The sequence below is a fragment of the Pygoscelis adeliae genome, unplaced genomic scaffold (genome assembly GCF_000699105.1).
Source record: "Pygoscelis adeliae isolate BGI_AS28 unplaced genomic scaffold, ASM69910v1 Scaffold127, whole genome shotgun sequence".
In the NCBI taxonomy this organism is placed as follows: Eukaryota; Metazoa; Chordata; class Aves; order Sphenisciformes; family Spheniscidae; genus Pygoscelis; species Pygoscelis adeliae.
Window position 1 is genome coordinate 1018696 of NW_008825208.1, and position 18996 is coordinate 1037691.

General features: G+C 42.2%; 1 protein-coding gene across 1 annotated transcript in view; it reads left to right on the forward strand.

The window, feature by feature from the left end:
* The window catches only part of SMU1 (smu-1 suppressor of mec-8 and unc-52 homolog (C. elegans)), a gene marked incomplete at its 5' end in the record, with an annotated part of 13118 nt that extends 470 nt beyond the window's left edge, over nt 1–12648 (forward strand). Inside the window, 9 exons of the mRNA XM_009328986.1 lie at nt 527–639; nt 1552–1680; nt 2990–3109; nt 3506–3622; nt 3826–3953; nt 8438–8564; nt 9875–10042; nt 10325–10477; nt 11128–12648. Of these exons, the coding sequence (XP_009327261.1) occupies nt 527–639; nt 1552–1680; nt 2990–3109; nt 3506–3622; nt 3826–3953; nt 8438–8564; nt 9875–10042; nt 10325–10477; nt 11128–11226 (1154 nt within the window). The remainder of the gene's footprint in view (nt 1–526; nt 640–1551; nt 1681–2989; nt 3110–3505; nt 3623–3825; nt 3954–8437; nt 8565–9874; nt 10043–10324; nt 10478–11127) is intronic.
* Between the last annotated feature and the right edge of the window lie 6348 nt (nt 12649–18996).

An 18996-nucleotide genomic window follows, 5' to 3' on the forward strand; every position in this document is an offset into this window, starting at 1 on the left:
CTGTCTTGCATGACCCCTAGCATCGGTCCAAGTTGCTAACAGCTTACAGCATCTTTTCCTTTCCATTCTGGGAGTGAGAACACGGAGCTTCCCAGTTTGATGATTTTACATGTTTTATGAAGTGTTTTGGAAATGACGTGTAACACCTGATCATGATGCAGCAGAGCAGTGGTTTTGAAGTATACCACAGGTGGGAGTTTGGGGATTTATACCAGTATCCTGCCACACGATGACGTCTATGCCTTGCTTTTCCTGTCTTACATATGCAGAAGAAGATGTACATTTCGTAAATAAAATTGTTGTTGTATAATAACAGTAATAACAAGGCATTATTCCTGACTGATTATGTCAGTCTGACATTTTTAGTGAAAGCATATCCCAAATGTTTCATGGGTTGGTGTTAAAGAGAAGGGCTGTTTTGAAGGCGTAATGGAAAACTAATCTGGAAGGGGCTTCAATTCAGAGCAATGGATATTTTTATGGAAAATGGTTTAGAAGAATCACTTCATAAAAATAACTTCTCTCTAGGCATACCCAGATGGAAGTAGCAAAGAGAAGCGGAGAGCTGCTATTGCACAAGCTTTAGCTGGAGAAGTCAGCGTGGTACCTCCATCTCGTCTTATGGCATTGTTGGGGCAGGTAATTCTTGAAAAATACCTTAGTAGCTATGTCAATTTCTGTAGATCTTTGCCATAGTATAAAACTATGATGTAGTTGATTCTCCAACTCCAGAAAAGTAAAGCTTAAGTATTGCACATTTACATGTGGTATAGTTAAAAATGGTATTTTCTCCACGTGGCAAGGATTTCGCAGTTGTAGGAAAAGGCAGCACTCTAGCGGTAGATTTCTTCCCGCAAAATAAATACTCAGCACATAGAGAAGATTATTTTCAAAGTACATACTAACACACACTATTTCCGTTGTTGTACTTACAACTCTTTTTTGATTCTCAGAAAGTATTCATTGATACTCTATGCAGACAGTATTTCATGTATTTTGCTGTTTTATGGCTTACATCTTACTTTTTAAGCTTGTAAGTATGCCGAATAAATTCTCTCGGCATAACAGGTGCGTCCTGTGACTGAAGGCAGCTCTTTGCTGAAGGGGTTGTATAAGATTCTGTCTTTTGAATGAAGTTCACTTGTGCCTTCCAAGAAAGCTTATGTGTCGTTTGTAATTTTAACGTATGCAGTTGTAGGCAAATAGACAACAGGTCGGGTAATTAAAATTAACACAAGATTGAACACTGCATACGTACTGTATACTGCATACTGAAGGTAGAATGAGAAGGGTGGGCCTGAGTCATTCTCACTTGCAAGAATCATTTGGGGATAATGTTCTATTCTGTTTGTGATCATGAGTTAGGAAGCAGAAGCTGTTAAGTTTTGTTTCAAGTAATTGTTTGCAGTGTATTTGTCTCAAACTGTACAGGTGTACAATTTGTAAGGGTACCAGAAACTACTGCTGTATTGTGTTAATTAGAAGCAAGTTTTGATGAGGAAGACGTATGTTAATTGATACCTAACTGTATGGCTTTGAACTCCTCAAAAGGCACTGAAATGGCAGCAGCATCAGGGCCTGCTTCCTCCTGGTATGACAATCGACTTGTTCAGAGGCAAAGCAGCTGTGAAAGACGTAGAAGAAGAAAAATTCCCCACACAGCTGAGCAGACATATTAAGGTGATGTGTTTGCTTTTATGTGTGTTACTCCTGCTTGTTCCTTCCTGTGGTTTATGTTGGGAGATGAGAGTAAACCTTCTGAATTCTTCTGTTCTCTTTTTTGTAAGTCATTTTCATGTCTCTCTCTCTCTCTGGCTTTTTTTTTTAACTTCTTCTCCATGCTTTATCTCATCAGGAGACTTTTCATGAAAGTCTGAAATGAAGTCCCTTAACAAGATTGGGTGGTCATGGTGTTTGTGAATATGATAAATGTATTAATTGTTCCTTTGACTTCACAGTTGAGAATCATTCAGTTTTCAGAAATGGTTTGCTTAGTCCCCTTCTTCATTTGTGCCCCTTCTTCATTTGTGCAAAGAAACACTCATGTCTTAAACTTCTGTGCGTGTATATTAGCTTCTGTGAACCACTGAAGTTTTGATCATGAACTACTCCATACCAGGTCTGCTAATATGATCAGTGTGTCCTTTTTAAGGATTTTAGCATATAGATTTCAAAAGAGAAAGAAAACTGTGCTGTAATGACATAGTTGTCCTGCAGCACTCAAAACATAGAATAGGCAGTTTCCTCCTGTGAAGGCTTTTCAATTTCACCAAGCAGTTCTGTACAGTGAGAAGTGCTAGTTCACTGTAGTAGCTCTACCAGTTCTCACAATGAACGGAAGATAATGTTTTTCGGAAGTCATGAGTTGGAACAACTTGTAAAATCAATGCGTTGTGTTCAGTAGCAGCTTGGTAAAAATGCTTTATTGGAACTTGTTTTGTTTACCAGTACTGATCTTCGATTTTTTTATTGATTAGTGAAAACTTTTTTCTATACTCAGTTGTCATGGTCACTTGCATTTAAAAATGTAAAATTTAAAAATTGTGTATAAAAAATACCGAACATTCTCTGTGAAAATTTCACTGGAGAAACATCATCCCAAGTGAAGCAACTTGTACAACTTCAGAAATTGCTGAAGTCTGCTAGGGATATATGTTGGGTACTGGAACGGTGTTTGTTAACATACACAATTCACTGCAAAAACAAAAATATGAAGACAACCAACCCAACTGCTGCTGTAAGCATGGAGTGTTTGATTTAAGTTTCACAGATATTACCAGATCAAATGGAGGGGGGTTTTTTGTTTGTTTTTGAAGTGCTAGTATGTAGGTATTGATGGGTTTTTTTGTACCTTAACATTAAATTTGTCAATGCATGCCTTTAGAAAATACTGTATTTTTGCCACCAAAATGAGACTACAGTTTTGTTTTAATGAGTTGCTTCTTTTAAATTGCTTATTAGTCTTAATTTATATTCTTCTCTAAAACAGTTTGGGCAGAAGTCGCATGTGGAGTGTGCTCGGTTTTCCCCAGATGGACAGTATCTGGTTACTGGCTCTGTCGATGGTTTCATTGAAGTGTGGAACTTTACTACTGGAAAGATTAGGAAGGTAAATTGCGCCTTATTTCACATGGATAGTTCATTGGCCAGAGCACCTGATTTATTCTTTGAGATTATGTTTGTTTTCATTTCTCGGGGACTGTGAATCTGAAAAGAATGTCTGCTTGAGTGATTCAAATATCGGTCTGGAATCTTTACATGGGTTTACTTGTCTGGTTTGTCATAGAATTCCCTCTGCGATAACACGTTTTTTTACTTTTCTGGATCATCATTGTTGCCTCTAAAATGATGACAAAAAGCACTTCCTTGTTATTATAAGGCTGTGAGGTCTGCTTGATGATAGGTTATAAAATATAACTGAAGTTAAAACTGCTGGCACTTTTGCCTTAAAATGTATTTCATTGAATCTGCTATTTTGACTGGTGGATCTTCTGCTTTCATTTAGGATCTGAAGTACCAGGCACAAGATAACTTCATGATGATGGATGATGCAGTGCTGTGCATGTGCTTCAGTAGAGATACAGAAATGCTAGCAACTGGAGCACAAGATGGAAAGATCAAGGTACAAATCTTTTTGTACAGTATGTTGGTAGAGGTGGTGACCAGAAAGATTCGCTTGCAATTGCAGTAATGTTGCAATTCTATATAAAAACAAATGAAGTGTAGCATGGCTCAGAAACAGATATGTATTGGCTCTGATGTTTAAGCTTCTGTGATCTCATGACAAAGTAACCACCTCTATTTCATTTGCTGTTTCCTCTCCAGGTGTGGAAAATCCAGAGCGGTCAGTGTCTGAGAAGATTTGAACGAGCACACAGTAAAGGTGTTACATGCCTCAGTTTCTCTAAAGACAGCAGCCAAATTCTTAGTGCTTCTTTTGATCAGACAATCAGGTAAATAAACTGAGAATGCGTGAGCTACAGTGCAGGAGAAAAGAAAACCGAATTCTCATGTTAAGCGGTTAAACTTTCTAATATAGATTCATTTGACCTGGGATTTGATCTTTTTACATTGAGTTTTAATACTAATAGGAGAGCATGACTGCTGAGGGTTGGAGAGGAACAGTTTGAAAGTTTGACTTTTCAGCTTGCTTGACTTGCATTATTCCAGGGCTAGGGGCCAAGTACTTCTGCTCTATTGTCATTTATATTGACCTTGCGCGTTTTCTTTCTGGGAGACTCCTAGCTTAAGAAACAGTTGCGTCAACCTTCAAAAATAACATTTTTTATAAGCAGCTTAGGGTAAAAAAGATCTGAGGATAACAGGGTGATGACAGTTTCTGAAACAGCCTAAACAGCGTAATCATACTCACTAGCTTTAATAGACAACATGACAGTAGTTGGTTCCATCCAGTTTGTTTTTCTCGTGAAGCAGTATCATGGGCTCTTTGTTTTCTACTATCTAAAGAAATACAAGAGATCCAAATCTAAAGAGAGCAGCTTTAAGTATTTTGGTGCGTATTCTCTGCTTCCTTCTGATAGTTGCTGAATAGAGCAAAATTTCCAAAAGTCCAAAAGTGCTTGGGAATCTCAGTTAGCAAGCTAACGCTGATTAGTCCATGGCTCTCCCATGGGCTTGAATGAGGGTGTGCGTGTTCCTGTGAGCTGCATGTGGGTGAGAGGAGATAAGGTGCATCGCTACACATTCAGAGGCAATCACTTTGCATCATGTTGCTGCTCCCTGTCTAAGTCATGCATTGCTAGCCCTTATCGTAAAAGGGTTCTTGTCCCAGCTCACACCCTGAATCCATCTCTAATCCCAGACCCCAGATCCACCCCTCTATCTCTCTTGGATCCAGAGAACTCCCCTTAGAGTGGGAACAAGAGGAAGAAGAACCCAAAGAAAATGTTTTCTGGGCATCTGTTCTTCCCAGCAGTCTGACTTGGAATACTAGAGATCCAAACCTGGAAGACAGCCAGGCTGATGGACCCTGAGAGCTTCAAGAGTAGGAGTTGCAGTTTGTATCTGGAAATGGCAGTACAGCCTCTGCTGTGCTTTAGGGTGCTAGTTTTTGATCTGAGTATCTCTTCAGATGTACATGGTATGTAAGGGAAGACTGAGACGCTGGGCCTGATCGGCCTGGAAAAAGAAGGCTGAGAAGGGACCTGGCTGCCTCATCTAGAGGTAGTCATAGATAAGACAATGCCAGACTCTTCTCAAGTGCACAGTTCCTACAAGGGACAACCTCCAGGAAGTGAAATTCTGATTCTATATAAGGGAAAAACTCCCTTTTTTTCCCCCTTGTGAAAGAAGCAGTGCTTGGACAATGCTGAGAGAGTTGGGTCAGGCTGGGGGTGACTCTCAACCGTTGAAGATTTTCAAAGCTAAATTGAACAAGACCATGAGTGACTTGGAAGCTGACGTTGCTTTGCAGAGAGCGGTGGAATAGAGGTCTTCTGAGGTCTCTTCCAGCCTAAGTTATTCTGTGATTCTGTGACATGTACCACTGTTTTGAAATCTCTGTTAGAGAAAAATCATGTGGCCAGATGGTTTATATATTTATGCTGACAAGGGAAAAAAACCTTCTTTCAGTGATGAAAAAGAACCATAGAGACAGGATCATTTTTCTCTTCACTCCCAAAAGATAATTCCCATTTCTCCAGGCTGTCTCTGCAGTTCTGCTTTTGGGCATGGGAGTGCTTTCTGTTTGTCATGCAAACCATCCTTCGCTGTGTAGCACTAGCACTATGTTGGGATATGAGCTGTGGGGTTTTTTAACCAATCTGTATAGTTCAGTTTCCCAATGTCTGTGGCATTCCTTTTGGGCAGTGAAACTGTTCATGATGTTGAAGGCCCACAAGCTGAGATCTTGGGAACCCAGGAATGGGAGTTCAGACTTTCTACAAACTTTGGAGTTGCTTTGGTACACAATCCAGATAGTGTGGTTTAGCAAGTTGATAGTGTGTCAGCTCAGTTACAGCGGTTGGATATGAGCTCTGTCTGCAGAAAATTCAAGGAAGTACATCCCTCTTAATGTGGTTGGGCTAAACTGAACAAATCTGGCCTTACCTGACACTTTCCACGTGCTAAGACTTACATGCATACAGTTACTGCAGCTTACCTGGTGTGCAGATAGTCTGTTAAGCAACAACATGATAAAGCAATGGATTGTTGTGGGACAGGTATGAAGGTGGTTAGGCTTGCATCTGTGCTCTAAGAAGGCTTGAGTGTCTGTGCAACCTGTGTAAGGCAGACTAGGCATAAATTATAAAATAGTTTAATTTAGAAGGTACCTCTAGAGGTCTCTAGTCCAATATGCTTCTCAAAGCACAACCAACCTTTCAGTTAGGACAGCTTGCTCAGGGCCTCGTCCAGCTGAGTTCTCAAAATCTCCATGGGTGGAGACCCCACTGCTTCTCTTGGCGTCTGTCTTAGGGCTGTACAACCCTCTCGGAGAAAATCCTGTTTGGACATAAGGAAAGATGTTTTATTTTCCTTTGTAACTTGTGCCCTTTGCCTCTTGTCCTTTAGCTGTGTACCTCTGAGAAGAATCTGACTGCATCTGTTCTGTAAAAACTTGTTAGGTAGTGATGTTAACCAAATAGTTAAAATTTGTCAGGTATTTAGTAAGGACTTAGGTAACCTTTTTCTTTTTTTTCTTTTTTTTTTTAAATGATCATTGCAGGGTGGATAGAAGCAAAAATGAAAGTTAATTGTAACTTTTAATACTAGCAAGTAGTCACAAAAATACTCAAACTGTGTTCTAATCTACGTTACCAGATGGGCAGCAACCTCATCCAACCCTTGTTCCTGCAGCTCCTAGCATCTGGAAGGTGTTGCTTAACACTTGTGTAGTGCAGTAATTCTGATCCTGCACCTATTTGGTGTCTTGTTACTGAGTGGAATTTGCTCACTGCTGGGTAGATTTGGTTTGTAACAAAGCTCTTCTGTTGCTACGCAGACACTTTGCTGCAGTTGAAAGCAGCTTAGGTCAGTTTTATCTAGTTCACAGTTATTTTTCTTCTTTGGGGTTATTCTGATTTAACTTTTTTGTCTACAAGGAAGACAGCAATTAGATGCTCCTGAACTTTCACTTCTCTGGGCTGCACACACCCAACCCTCTCAGCCTTTCCTCATGCGTCATGTGGTGCAGCCCTCTGGCCATCTTAGTGGCCCCTTAGTGGGGGCCCAAATCTGGGCACAGTCCTCCAGAGGTGGCTACACCTCTGCCAAGCAAGGGGGAACCTTCATCTGCAGACTGTGCCTCTCCTAATGCATCTATCTGGTGTGTGGCTGGGTTTCGTCAATGCCACAGCACGCTGCTGGCTTTCACTTTGTTCTCCCCAAGGCCTGCCAGGTCCTTTGCTGCAGACCTCCTCTGCAGCCGGTCAGCCCCCAGGTGATTCTGATGCCTGAGGTGGTTTCTGTGACGATCTGTTCTCAACATCAGCAGGTTTCTCTCAGTCCATCGGTCTGGTTTGTCAAGGTTTCTAACTTCCCTATCTGTCTTTCTCAAAATGGGACTTACGTTGTGAATCAGATTGATCCAGTGCTTGATGACTGTATACGTTTTATGTTTAATTGAATGGGATTATGTAATATGTTTAATAGCTTTAGGCTCTTGTCTGTACTGTAAAACCCAGTGGTACCAATGGTACTGCTTTAGATCAAGATAAAGAAATGTGTGGATCTGCAAGGTGAACTGCACAGTGAACAGGCATTACAAAGCATCTTAATGAGAGATGTTAATCTGTTTAAATCCTGATATATATGAACTATAGCATAAGCATTTTAATTGAAATTCTGTAAGGTTGGATGTTGAATCAAGGACAGCAAGCTTCAAATGGAATAAGAAATTTCATTCTCAAGGCTTCAGACTTCTACTTGAAAACCGTATATCTGTAGCCAGTAGGTACTACAATTTAAGGCTGATACAGATGAAGAATACAATTTCCTTTTAGATGACTGAGCAAACTCTTCGCAGAGTTGCACAGTAAGAGGCAATGGCGACAGCTTGCAAAAGAGAATAATTCTGGCTGGGTGTAAGGAAAGAATTTTTCTTAACTGGACAAGGCCTTGGTCAAGGCCCTGAGCAAGCTGACCTCACTTGAGGAGTCTGTTGGACTAGAGACTTCGAAACTTAATTCTGTAATTTTTTTTGGTCAGCTTCACAGTTTCCCCTTTCATAGTTCTGTCTTCTGATATGTACAGTGTATATTACATACAGGTCCTTGAGGCTGAAGGTTGATGGTATTTCCTTAAGCTTTTCACAGGAACACATAATGTCTTTGATGAAAGGGGCTTGTGATAAAGACTTAGCCTTGTGCCATAGCACTTTTTATTGTTGCCTATCAAAAGTATCTCAGATTTAAAATACAGTGAAGCCAGAGGGTGGGTCAGACTACCTCACTCAGTTGTGACCTCTGTTGTGTGACAGGATTCATGGTTTAAAATCTGGGAAAACTTTAAAGGAATTCCGTGGTCATTCTTCCTTCGTCAATGAAGCTACTTTTACCCAGGACGGCCACTATATTATCAGTGCCTCCTCTGATGGCACAGTGAAGGTAAGATAGCGTTTACCTTTCATAAATAACACATTCAGACTCTTTGCATGTTGTAGCTGATTTGTTATAACTGCTGCAGTCATTGAAGAAGGACATGGGGTTGTCTGCAATAAGTCGTCTTTCTGTTTGTGACCTTTGCTATAGAGTGGTGTGAATGAGAAATGATGAAGTTTCATACTGTGCTTACAGACTGCTGCAGATTCTGTTTCTGCTGTATTTATGAAAGGAGGACGTAAGCGCAGTACTTACCTGCCTGTTCCTGCTTTATTCTAGAAACAGAATTGACTGTGACACCTCTTGCCCTAGAATGTGGAGATTACCTTGTCTGAAATAATGGCATTTTCTTGCTTACTGTGTTGGACACCTGTTTATTTCTTGGTGCTTAGGAGTCCCTTACCGTGTAAGCTAGGTAATCTAGCATTAATGAAACTGATCGTAGAAGTGATAGGTTTGGCTTCTAGTCTCAGCAAAGAGTGGAACTACTCAGTGTGTAGTAGTTAAGAGGAGGAAAGCATTGTGTACAGGGCATTATTGACTAATAATAAATAAATAAATTAATATAGAAACAGCTACATTAAGTAGGGCATCAATGCAGTGCGTGGGGGGTGGGTAAACAGAGCCGGTTTATAGATGTGGCCTAGGAGAGTGTGATAGATTTTGCTCATATTAAATGGGGCGTTACTTCAAACTTGTACTCTTTGCTAGACTGCCCCAATCATGGGAATAGCATAAGAAAGTGGTATCTTTCATTTTGATAGTACTAGTATGTAAACAGCAAAATTATTCCATAGATGGTGAGTTACATTTTATTTTAATTATTAAACAAGCAGTTCCATTTTCTGTTTCTAAACAGCTAGAACAGCCTGGTGTTGAGCCTGAAGCAGCTCTAAGCTGGAACTTCTCTCTCACCAATATCAGTGAGGCTTTGCTTTTTCAGCGATTTTTGTGCCTGTCTTGTGTAAGGCAAATTGCATGTGCAGAGGCTACACATACATTCACAGATACCAGCTAAAACCAGAAAGCAAGTCTGGACTCGATCCTCAGGGAATATGCTTAATGAAAGGGAGCCAGGCTGAATTTGGATAACGGAAATTCACTTTCAGTTCAGTTGTAGCAAAATTGTTCATGGTGTCCACACTTCAAAATAGATGTGATAATTTTTTTTTTTTAAATCTGCTTTAAACTACAATTTTTGGAATTCATATTTCCCTTCAGGAGCCTTAACAAACCTGAATCCTGTATCCTGAATCAGCTCATTTTTGTTTTAATTTTTTAAAGCTAATTGGTTTTACATTTATTTTTCATACTAGGTTTGGAATGTGAAGACGACAGAGTGCTCAAACACCTTCAAATCTCTTGGCAGCACTGCTGGGACGGACATTACTGTGAACAGCGTCATTCTGCTGCCTAAAAACCCAGAACACTTTGTTGTTTGCAACAGATCGAATACAGTCGTCATTATGAATATGCAAGGACAAGTAAGTGATCTAACTGGTGTCCTTTCAAGTCATTTTAAGAATGCCAAAAACCTAGTTAATAACCTAGCCTTGGGTTAAACCTGATTTCTCCAGTTTGCTTTCATGACAAACTATTCTGTACCCAGGTTATAGAACAGCTTGACTTGCAGAAAGTGATTGCAGCTATGGAGAGATCCTGTGTTCTAAACTGACCTAGTATTGCCTAAATATTTTTGCCCTGAACATAGTAATGATGTGCTGCAGTTTAATCCTGCAAATATTTTTGGGGGGGTATCTTTGCAGATTGTAAGAAGTTTCAGCTCTGGTAAGAGAGAAGGTGGTGACTTCGTCTGCTGCGCGCTTTCACCTCGTGGTGAATGGATCTACTGTGTTGGTGAAGATTTTGTGCTCTATTGTTTCAGCACAGTGACTGGCAAGCTGGAGAGAACTCTGACTGTAAGTTCTTAGCTTTGAGCTTTTGCAGAGTTCTAAACACAAGGATGATCTAAATGTTTATTATTTATGAAGTCCATAAGGAGAAATGTGTAAGGAGAAGTCTTGTACCAAGGAATCTTTTGCCTCTAGCAACCATGATTGGTAGCAAACACATTCCAGAGCACTTGGCTGTAGAAGGTCTTTAGGTTTTTTAGAACCATTTTAATTTTAAAAGTTATGAAAATGTTTACCCACCAAGCCAAGAGTGAATTGGCTGAAACTTATTTGAACTAGAGCATGTCTTGACCTGTGCTCCGGCTGATGGAGAATCTGACCAAGCTGTCAGGCTTAAATTTGCCTTGGATTAAACTAAAGAGGAATACCGGCTTGAATGTCTAAATTTAATGGGGAACACTTAGATGTCGTGGATTTCAGTGGATGTAAACCTTCACTGAACCTTCCCTCCCCCAACAAAAAGTAACTGCTATGTCACAAAAATGGTTTGCAACTAGAACTTAATGTTGGGGGGGTATGTTCCTCTGCTTTTGCTGTATGCACAAAGCATGTTAAATCTCAGTCCAGCTTTCCTCTAGTTCTTGTTTGAAGAGAGTATTTGGCTTGAATCTGCTAAAGGAAGAATCTCCTGATGCATCTTTCTGCTTATTCTCTAGGTTCATGAAAAAGATGTCATTGGCATTGCTCATCACCCCCACCAGAACCTGATTGCCACTTACAGTGAAGATGGCCTCCTCAAGCTCTGGAAGCCATAGCTTGACTCTACAATGAGCTACGAAGTGTGCCTGTTAGTTGCAGGCCATTGATGTTTGTGCTTTAACAAGGTCTCAATGCACAGAGTGTGATACTTGCTCAATTTTCAGTTCAGGTTTCCAGAGAATGATATTTTTACTTCTTGGTCTAAAGTTGGGTAGATTGATGCTTAAATATAGCATCAGTTAATTTCAAATACTTTTATTTTTACCAGAGTAGCTGAAGCAACTTCAGTGAGAGTGTTTTTTCTGTCTCCTGAAGTCTGTACTCTTCCTACAGTGTTCATAAAAGTTGAACAAGCTAGGACCTATACGCGCTTATAAGTGGTTGCTGACTTCCTAGAATACAGTAAAATTTATTTGAGTGAATTATGTGGAATGGGAAAGCTGTCTCTTCTCCACTGCTGGAACAAAGGCACAGTTTTCCTGGGATGCAGATGAGGCTACTCTGTCCTCAGCTTGAAGGCAGAGGCTTTTCTAGTCCAGTGGGTTTATGTTTTCACACTCACAGTAAAAAGTGTTCCCTGATGTTCAGAGGAAACCTCCTGTGTTTCAGTTTGTGCCCGTTGCCTCTTGTCTTGTCACTGTGTTCAATTTTCACTATAATTTTTCCAATTATACATATTAAATAGTGTCACGCAGCTTCCTCGGAATGAAACTATTCTTCCCCATCTTCCTGTGATAAACACGCCTAACGTGGCAGTGAGATATAGTTGGTTTTGTTGGGTTTTTTGTTTGTTTGTTTGGGTTTTTTGTTGTTTTTTGTTTTGGTTTGTTTGTTTGTTTAGGGTTTTTGAGGTTTTTTTTCCCTTTTGTTTTACTTCCAGGCTAAAAAGAATTATTATCTAGGTCCTCTTCCTGTAAGTGCATAATGTCTTCAGACCAGCTTTAACTGAAGCAGGCCTCAGGGGATCAATATTTTAAGACATGCAAAAGCCGGTTTACGTAGGCCAAGTTCCTAGTACTGTGATGCTGGACATATTGCAGTTGTTTTGGTTTTTCCCAGTTTACTCAGTTTAGCTTCCTATTTTCCCAAAAGGGCATGGCATACTTTAAATAATTATTTGTAAGGTATTTTTTTTATTTCATATACCTGTGGACCTAGTTAAGGTGATACTTGGGTCCCATGCTATGACAAAAAGAAGCTTTCAGGCTCTTCAGTTTGGAGCAGCTGATGATTACGTTTGAGATCCGGACTAATGCACACTGTTGTGAAAGTACACCAGAATCTTCTGAAGTCTGACCATAGTTTTTCTAGGATATAGCAAAAAATGAGGTTTTGTCTGTAATGATGAGATGAACGCATGTAGATTTGAATCTGCTGCACTCTTTCTTCCTGCCCTCATCTCTTGTAGAATGCTTTCCTGCCACAGTGATCTTTCAAACAGTAATAACTTCTCTTTGACTTAATAAATTAGTTCTAATTTAAATAACCTGGCCATTTTTTTCAGCCGGAGGGCTTGATCCTAATGCAAGTATTGGTTGTCAGCTGGTGACTGACCCCCTTCAGCACTGACCGGTGCACTTGGTTGGTCTATGTTCATGTTGGTCTAAGGAAACGCAGAAAAATTTCAGCTTAACTTCTCCATAGCATTGCTCGCTCACTACAACCGTAGTGTTTAGTTCTATGTTTAGCTGTAGCGTTTTAATTCCCGAGTTGTTTTTTACTTCCTTGGATAATGGCAATAAAGTCATTTTTTAGGTAGCCGAAAGCGATTACTTTTCCAGCCTGAAAAGACACCGGGGCGTCAGAAACATCTGACAGGAATACATCTGGCAAGCTCCACTGGCAATCAGTGCTTTTGATACAGGAGAAGAGCTTGACAAAGTGTTTTTAATATTGTCTGACTTGTGGTTCATTTTGCCTTCGGGTTACACGCAACTGCTAATCCTCAGTGTAAACCCTATCTTACATTGTTCTTCAAAAGAAAAGTAGTTGTAGCAAATAAAGCCGTCAGAATGCTGGGCGTTTAAAGATGGACGTGCGTTCTCTAGCTTAAAAATGTGAGAAAATCTGGCGTTTCTTAGGCTTTTTATTTAAGAGTTTCGGAGTTTATTGCATCAAGTACTCAAGACAGAAAGGCGAAATGTACCAATGCTTATGAAAGGGCGATGGTAAAACTTACCTCCTGGGCTGCAGCTGTAATTTGTAAAATAGCTGGCAGTTGGCACAAAAGTACAATGATAATCTTGAAAATGTTAATTTTTTTAACATAAAATGTAATTTTTTTTTAATGTAAATGTTCATTTTTTTAATGTAATCTAGGAAGACATTTTCTCTCTGGAGAATCAGCCAGGTGTTATGCCACTTACCTGTGTGTAAGACTTGAACAAGGCAACATCTATTGCTTTAACTAATATTAAAGAAAGCATTGTTCACCCATGGGCCTAGCTTTATCCTTGAATTATTTTGCTTGGAGCTGGCGAGTGCCATCATACATAGAGGAGTGCAAAGTGCTTTGCAGGGGGAGCTCCATGTAATGGAAGTGTCATGGTGAAGTTCATCCTCCTGTTTCTGAACTGGAAATCAATGAATTTCAGCCTTGCTCGGGTAGAATCAGCTGCCTGTCTGTATGTGCTTGCAGAATGTATGTGGAAGAGCTACTACCCTCTCAGCAAAAAATAAGCGAGCTTAGGTTCCTGCTCAGTTATGCAAGTGGTGGATGTAACATTTTTTTAAATGTTAATGGGGTAATACTTTGTCCAAGTAACGTGTGAGCCTGTAGATAGGGGGTGTAGTCCTGCTCTGATACCACTGCCAGCTTGCCATCTGCAAAGAAAAATCAAACCCTGCCTTGAGTCCTAGTAAGATTTAGAGAGACCAGCTGAAAACTGAAGACTTGATCCCAAAAGGAAAAGATCCTTTGTGCAGCCAAACTCTCATGAGGTCTGGGAGACTATAGACCATCTCCATGGGTGCCTGCCAGCCCGCATGAATCCGTGATTTTGCATGTTGTTGAGGATTTTGAACCATGAGCTTGGGTGAGAGGGCCTGCCTCTGATTTGGGGCAGCTTGGTAACACCAGTGTTCAGTCATAAGAAGAGAAAGAAAATACGTTGCAGACATTTATAGGAAAGATGATGCTAAAAGTCAGTTATAAATGCTCTTCAAGTACAGCTTTTCTGCACTTTCTGCCTAGTGTCCGCATGGGTTTTGGGAGTCCTTTTTAAGCATGGTTACTCCATCTCCAGTTCCTGTTGATGTGGGCTCCAGTGTGTGTTCTCTGGATAATTGTAAATAAACCCTATAACCTTCTGGATCATCACAACTGGTGAGAGACAGGCTGAGCAAACTTGGATCTGAATGTCAGGGGGGAAAAGCATAGGCTTTAGGTGAATCCTAAGGAGAAAGGTGGCTAAACGCTTTATTTCAGGGGCAGGGTAGGAATTGTACGTGTGAATTCTTTGGCTCCCATGGAGCAAGACACAAGGAGATGGATGCTGCTGAAGTGAAGGGAGGGTAACAATTTTACCTATAACAGGTGCTGCTTGCATTATGAAACAGGATAATGAAGCCCTCTTCAGTTTCCTTGTGTTCCTTAGCTTATAAAACTGCTCCCTGTGTAGTAACAAATCCTTCAGATGCTGCCTCTGCTTTGTTGGGCAGGAAATGGCATTTGCTTGTCTGGAGCAGGCACGTGCTGCTGCCAACCAGTTAAGCCTTTCCCGTCTTCCCAGCTTAGAAGCTTTGTAAGCCAAATCAACAAATAAGTGTTCTTTCAAGTTTTATTCACAGAATGACAGGGTGTCTGAGGTTGGAAGGGTTGGAGACTCCACCACCTCCTTGGCACCCTGTGCCCGTCACAGGGCGACTGTGTGTCACCCTCATAGTAAAAAGTGTTCCCTGTTGTTCAGAGGGAACCTCCTGTGTTTCAGTTTGTACCCATTGCCTCTGATCCTGCCACTGGGCACCACTGGAAAGAGCCTGGCTCCATCCTCCTTGCACCCTCCCTTCAAGTATTTATATACACTGGTGAGATCCCCCCTGAGCCTTCTGTTCTCCAGACTGAACAGTCCTAGATCTCTCAGCCTTTCCTCATAGGAGAGATGCTCCAGCCCCTTCAGCATCTTCGTGGCCCCTGGCTGGACTCTCTTCTGTATGTCCGTGTCCATCTTTGCACTGGGGAGCCCAAAACCAGACACAGTACTCCAGGTGTGGCCTCACCAGTGCTGAGGGGAAGGATCACCTCCCTGGCAACCAGGATACCATTAGCCTTCTTTCCAAAAAGGGCACGTTGCTGGCTCACGTTCAACTTGGTGTCCACCAGGACCCCCAGGTTCCTTCTCTGCCCAGCTGCTTTCCATCTGGGTGGCCCCCAGCATGTGCTCGTCCCTGGGGTTGTTCCTCCCCCGGTGCAGGCCTTTGCACTTCCTCTTGGTGACGTTCATCCATCTGGGTGGCTCCCAGCATGTGCTGGTCCCTGGGGTTGTTCCTCCCCAGGTGCAGGGCTTTGCACCTCCCCTTGTTGAACTTCATGAGGTTCCTGTCAGACCATTTCTCCAGCCTGTTGAGGTCCCTCTGGATGGCAGCACTACCTTCTGGTATATCAGTAACTTCTCCCAGTTTTGTGTCATCTGCAAACTCGCTGAGGGTATATGCTGCCCTATCATCCAGATTGTTACTGGAGATGTTTAACAGGACTGGAGCCATTACTGACACCTGCGGTACACTGCTAGTCACTGGCCTCCAACTAGGTTTTGTTCCACTGATCACCACCCTCTGGGACTGGCCATTCATCCAGTTTTCAATCCACCTCACTGCTCATCCAGCCTGTACATCAACAACTTCTCTGTGGGGACCTTATGGGGGACGGTGTCAAAGGCCTTACTGAAGTCCAGGTAGACAATATCCACTGTTCTCCCTTCATCCACCAGGCCAGTCATTTCATCATAAAAGCTTATCAAGCTGGTCAAGCATGACTTCCCCTTGGTGAAGCCATGCTGACTACTATTGATGATTTACTTGTTGTTGATGTGCCTGGAAATGGTTTCCAGGTTTAGCTGCTCCATCACCTTCCCAGGGATCAAGGTGAGGCTGACAGGCCTTTAGCTCCCTGGATCCTCCTTCTTGCCCTTCTTGAAGACAGAAGTGATGTTCGCTTTCCACCAGTCTTCGGGCACTTCCCCCAGTTGCCATGATTGATCAAAGATTATCAAGAGTGGCCTTGCAATGACATCTGCCAGCTCCCACACTACTAGTGGGTGCATCCCATCAGGGCCAGTGGACTTAATGTATGTCCAGTTTGCTTAAGTCTTCCCTGACCTGACCCTCTTCCACCAAGGGTACATCTTCCTTGCTCCATACTTTCCCCTTGGTCCCTGGGGGGAAGGGGTCCCTGGGATTCCTGAAGGCCAGTGTTGCTAGTAAGACTGAGGCAAAGAAGACATTCAGTACCTCAACCTTTTCCATGTCCTGTGTAACCAGGTGCCCCATCTCATTCGGCAATGGACCCACATTTTCCCTAGCCTTTCCCACCTGCGTACTTATAGAGACCCTTGCTGTCTTTCACATCCCTGACCAGATTCAACTCCAGGCGAGCTTTAGCTTTTATAATTTCATCCCTGGATGCCTGGGCAATGTCTCTGTTCCTCCCAGGTTACCCATCTTTGCTTACACCCTCTGGATGCTTCCTTTTTATGTTTGAGTTTGGCCGGGAGTTCCTTATTCATCCACACAGACCTCCTGGCATTTTTGCCTGACTTCCTATTCACTGGGATGGACTGCTCTCTTGAGCCTGGAGGAGGTGAGTCTTGAATATTAACCAGCTTTCTTGGGCCTCTCTTCACTCCAGGACCTTGTCCCATAGGATGCTTCCAAGCAGATCTTTGAAGAGATCAAAATCTGCTCTCCTGAAGTCCAGGGTTGAGAGCTTGCTTTTTACCCTCCTCCTTCCTCTCAGGATCCTGAACTCCACCATCTCATGGTCACTGCAGCCAAGGCTGCCTTTGACCTTCACAGGCCCAACAAGCCCCTTGTTGCTGAGTACGAGGTCCAGCAGAGCACCTCTCCTTGTTGGCTTCTCTATCACTTGGGTCAGGAAGTTCTCACTGACGCACTCCAGGAGCCTCCTGGATTGATTATGATGCCCTGCTGTGTTGTCCTGCCAGCAGATATCAGGGTGGTTGAACTCCCACATTCTTTGGACACTATAAGAGTGCTCATCTTTCTTACCTACTAAGAAAACACGGAACTTGGCATTTCTTTATCTGTGGTTTTGGAAAAGGATGGCTTAAATCAAACCTTGCTTCTCTCAGTGTGCCTTCCCAGATGTCTTCCCAGATGAAGCTGCTAATGAAAAAGTCATAGGACAAGTTGCTTGCTTGCTTTACCTTGCACCACACTGCAAGTTCAAAGCAGATTTGGGATCATGGAGTTTACTCCCTGAGGCTGAGCAAACTTCTTGCACTGCTGCTGGGTAGCAGGTAGACAAAGCATATGGAGGAGAGGACAGTTAAGGCCCTGAAGTCTTACAGGCAGAAACAAAAATGAACGCAGGCTCTTAAATGAGTCTGCAGTGGGCGTTCTCAGTTTCACACCAAACCTGTGGGATAGTGGAGCTATTTAGATTTCTGGGGAAAAAACAAGTCCTACATGCCTGGTGCACAGTGGAAAGAATCATTGTAATAGACGACTATAAGCCTGATGATATGAATTTGGTGTTGTTGAAACTGAAACACTGGAAGTAATTGCAAACATCAACTCAGGTTATGATAGGTTGGATTACTACGCTGGCTCTCATGGAAGCAGCTATTTTGTGCTACTGTATCCTCAATTTCTACAGCTGCCCATTCGGTTCATTCCCCGAAATGGGAAATTGTATCCCACGTAGAACAAGATGTCAGAAAAAATTGTCTTATTTCATTTTTCAGTGGCACAGAACACGTTTTGCTGCTTGCTGTAGCTGTACGATACCCAGAATATCACAGGAGAACTAAGCAGCTTGGAAGAGGCCATACATTGTACTCAATATCCCGCTTGAATGTCTAAGGGCTGGGTTCTCCTTCTTGCTAGCTCTTGCCTTCCTTTGCTAGTGCTTTTTGCTGAAGGCTTTACTCTACTGTTGCCTGTGTATTTCTTTGGGACGCAACTTTGATGTCAGTCACTAGCTCATTTCAAAGCAGAATGCTAAATTGTTCGTGTTTCTGCTGCGCTTCCTGCATTAGTAGTAGCATCTTTCCCTGGGCTGCTCTGCCAAGGCTTCTGGAGGCCTCTGGTCAGCCACCCTGCTGGAAGCTAGACCTGGCCCATCCTCCAGACCAGCCATGGTGTCATCAAGCACGAAGCAGAATTCGCCACCATGGTCTTGAGAGTAAGTCAAGAACAGAAACGTTACCTCAACTGTGCTGGCGCAGCTGTGGGTAAGGTGAAAGGAAAACTAAAGCGTCCCTGGGAAAAAAAAGGCTATAGAATGGTTTTTTATAGAATATGCAATCATCTGAAGCAAAATAATGTCCTGTTGTCATCCTCAAGGCACTGCACCGAGCCTGGTTTGCCCTAGCTGTTTTGATCCAGCAGTTAAAGAAAGAAAGAAACAAGGGCGCTTACTGAACTGAAAACAAGTAGTGCATTTTAGTGCTGCTTAGTTTCAAGATAGCACTGCAGGAGTCTCAGCCCCAGCCAGCGCTAGGATTACCTTCTCTTCCTCCCCTTGACTCAGCCAAACTGTCCCACTGATGGAGCAAAGGCTCCTGCTGGTCACATTTGTACAGCTCACTGATGAGCTCATTCAAGTAGAATTTGGAAAGACACTTTGCCTCCAGAATTTTATTCCT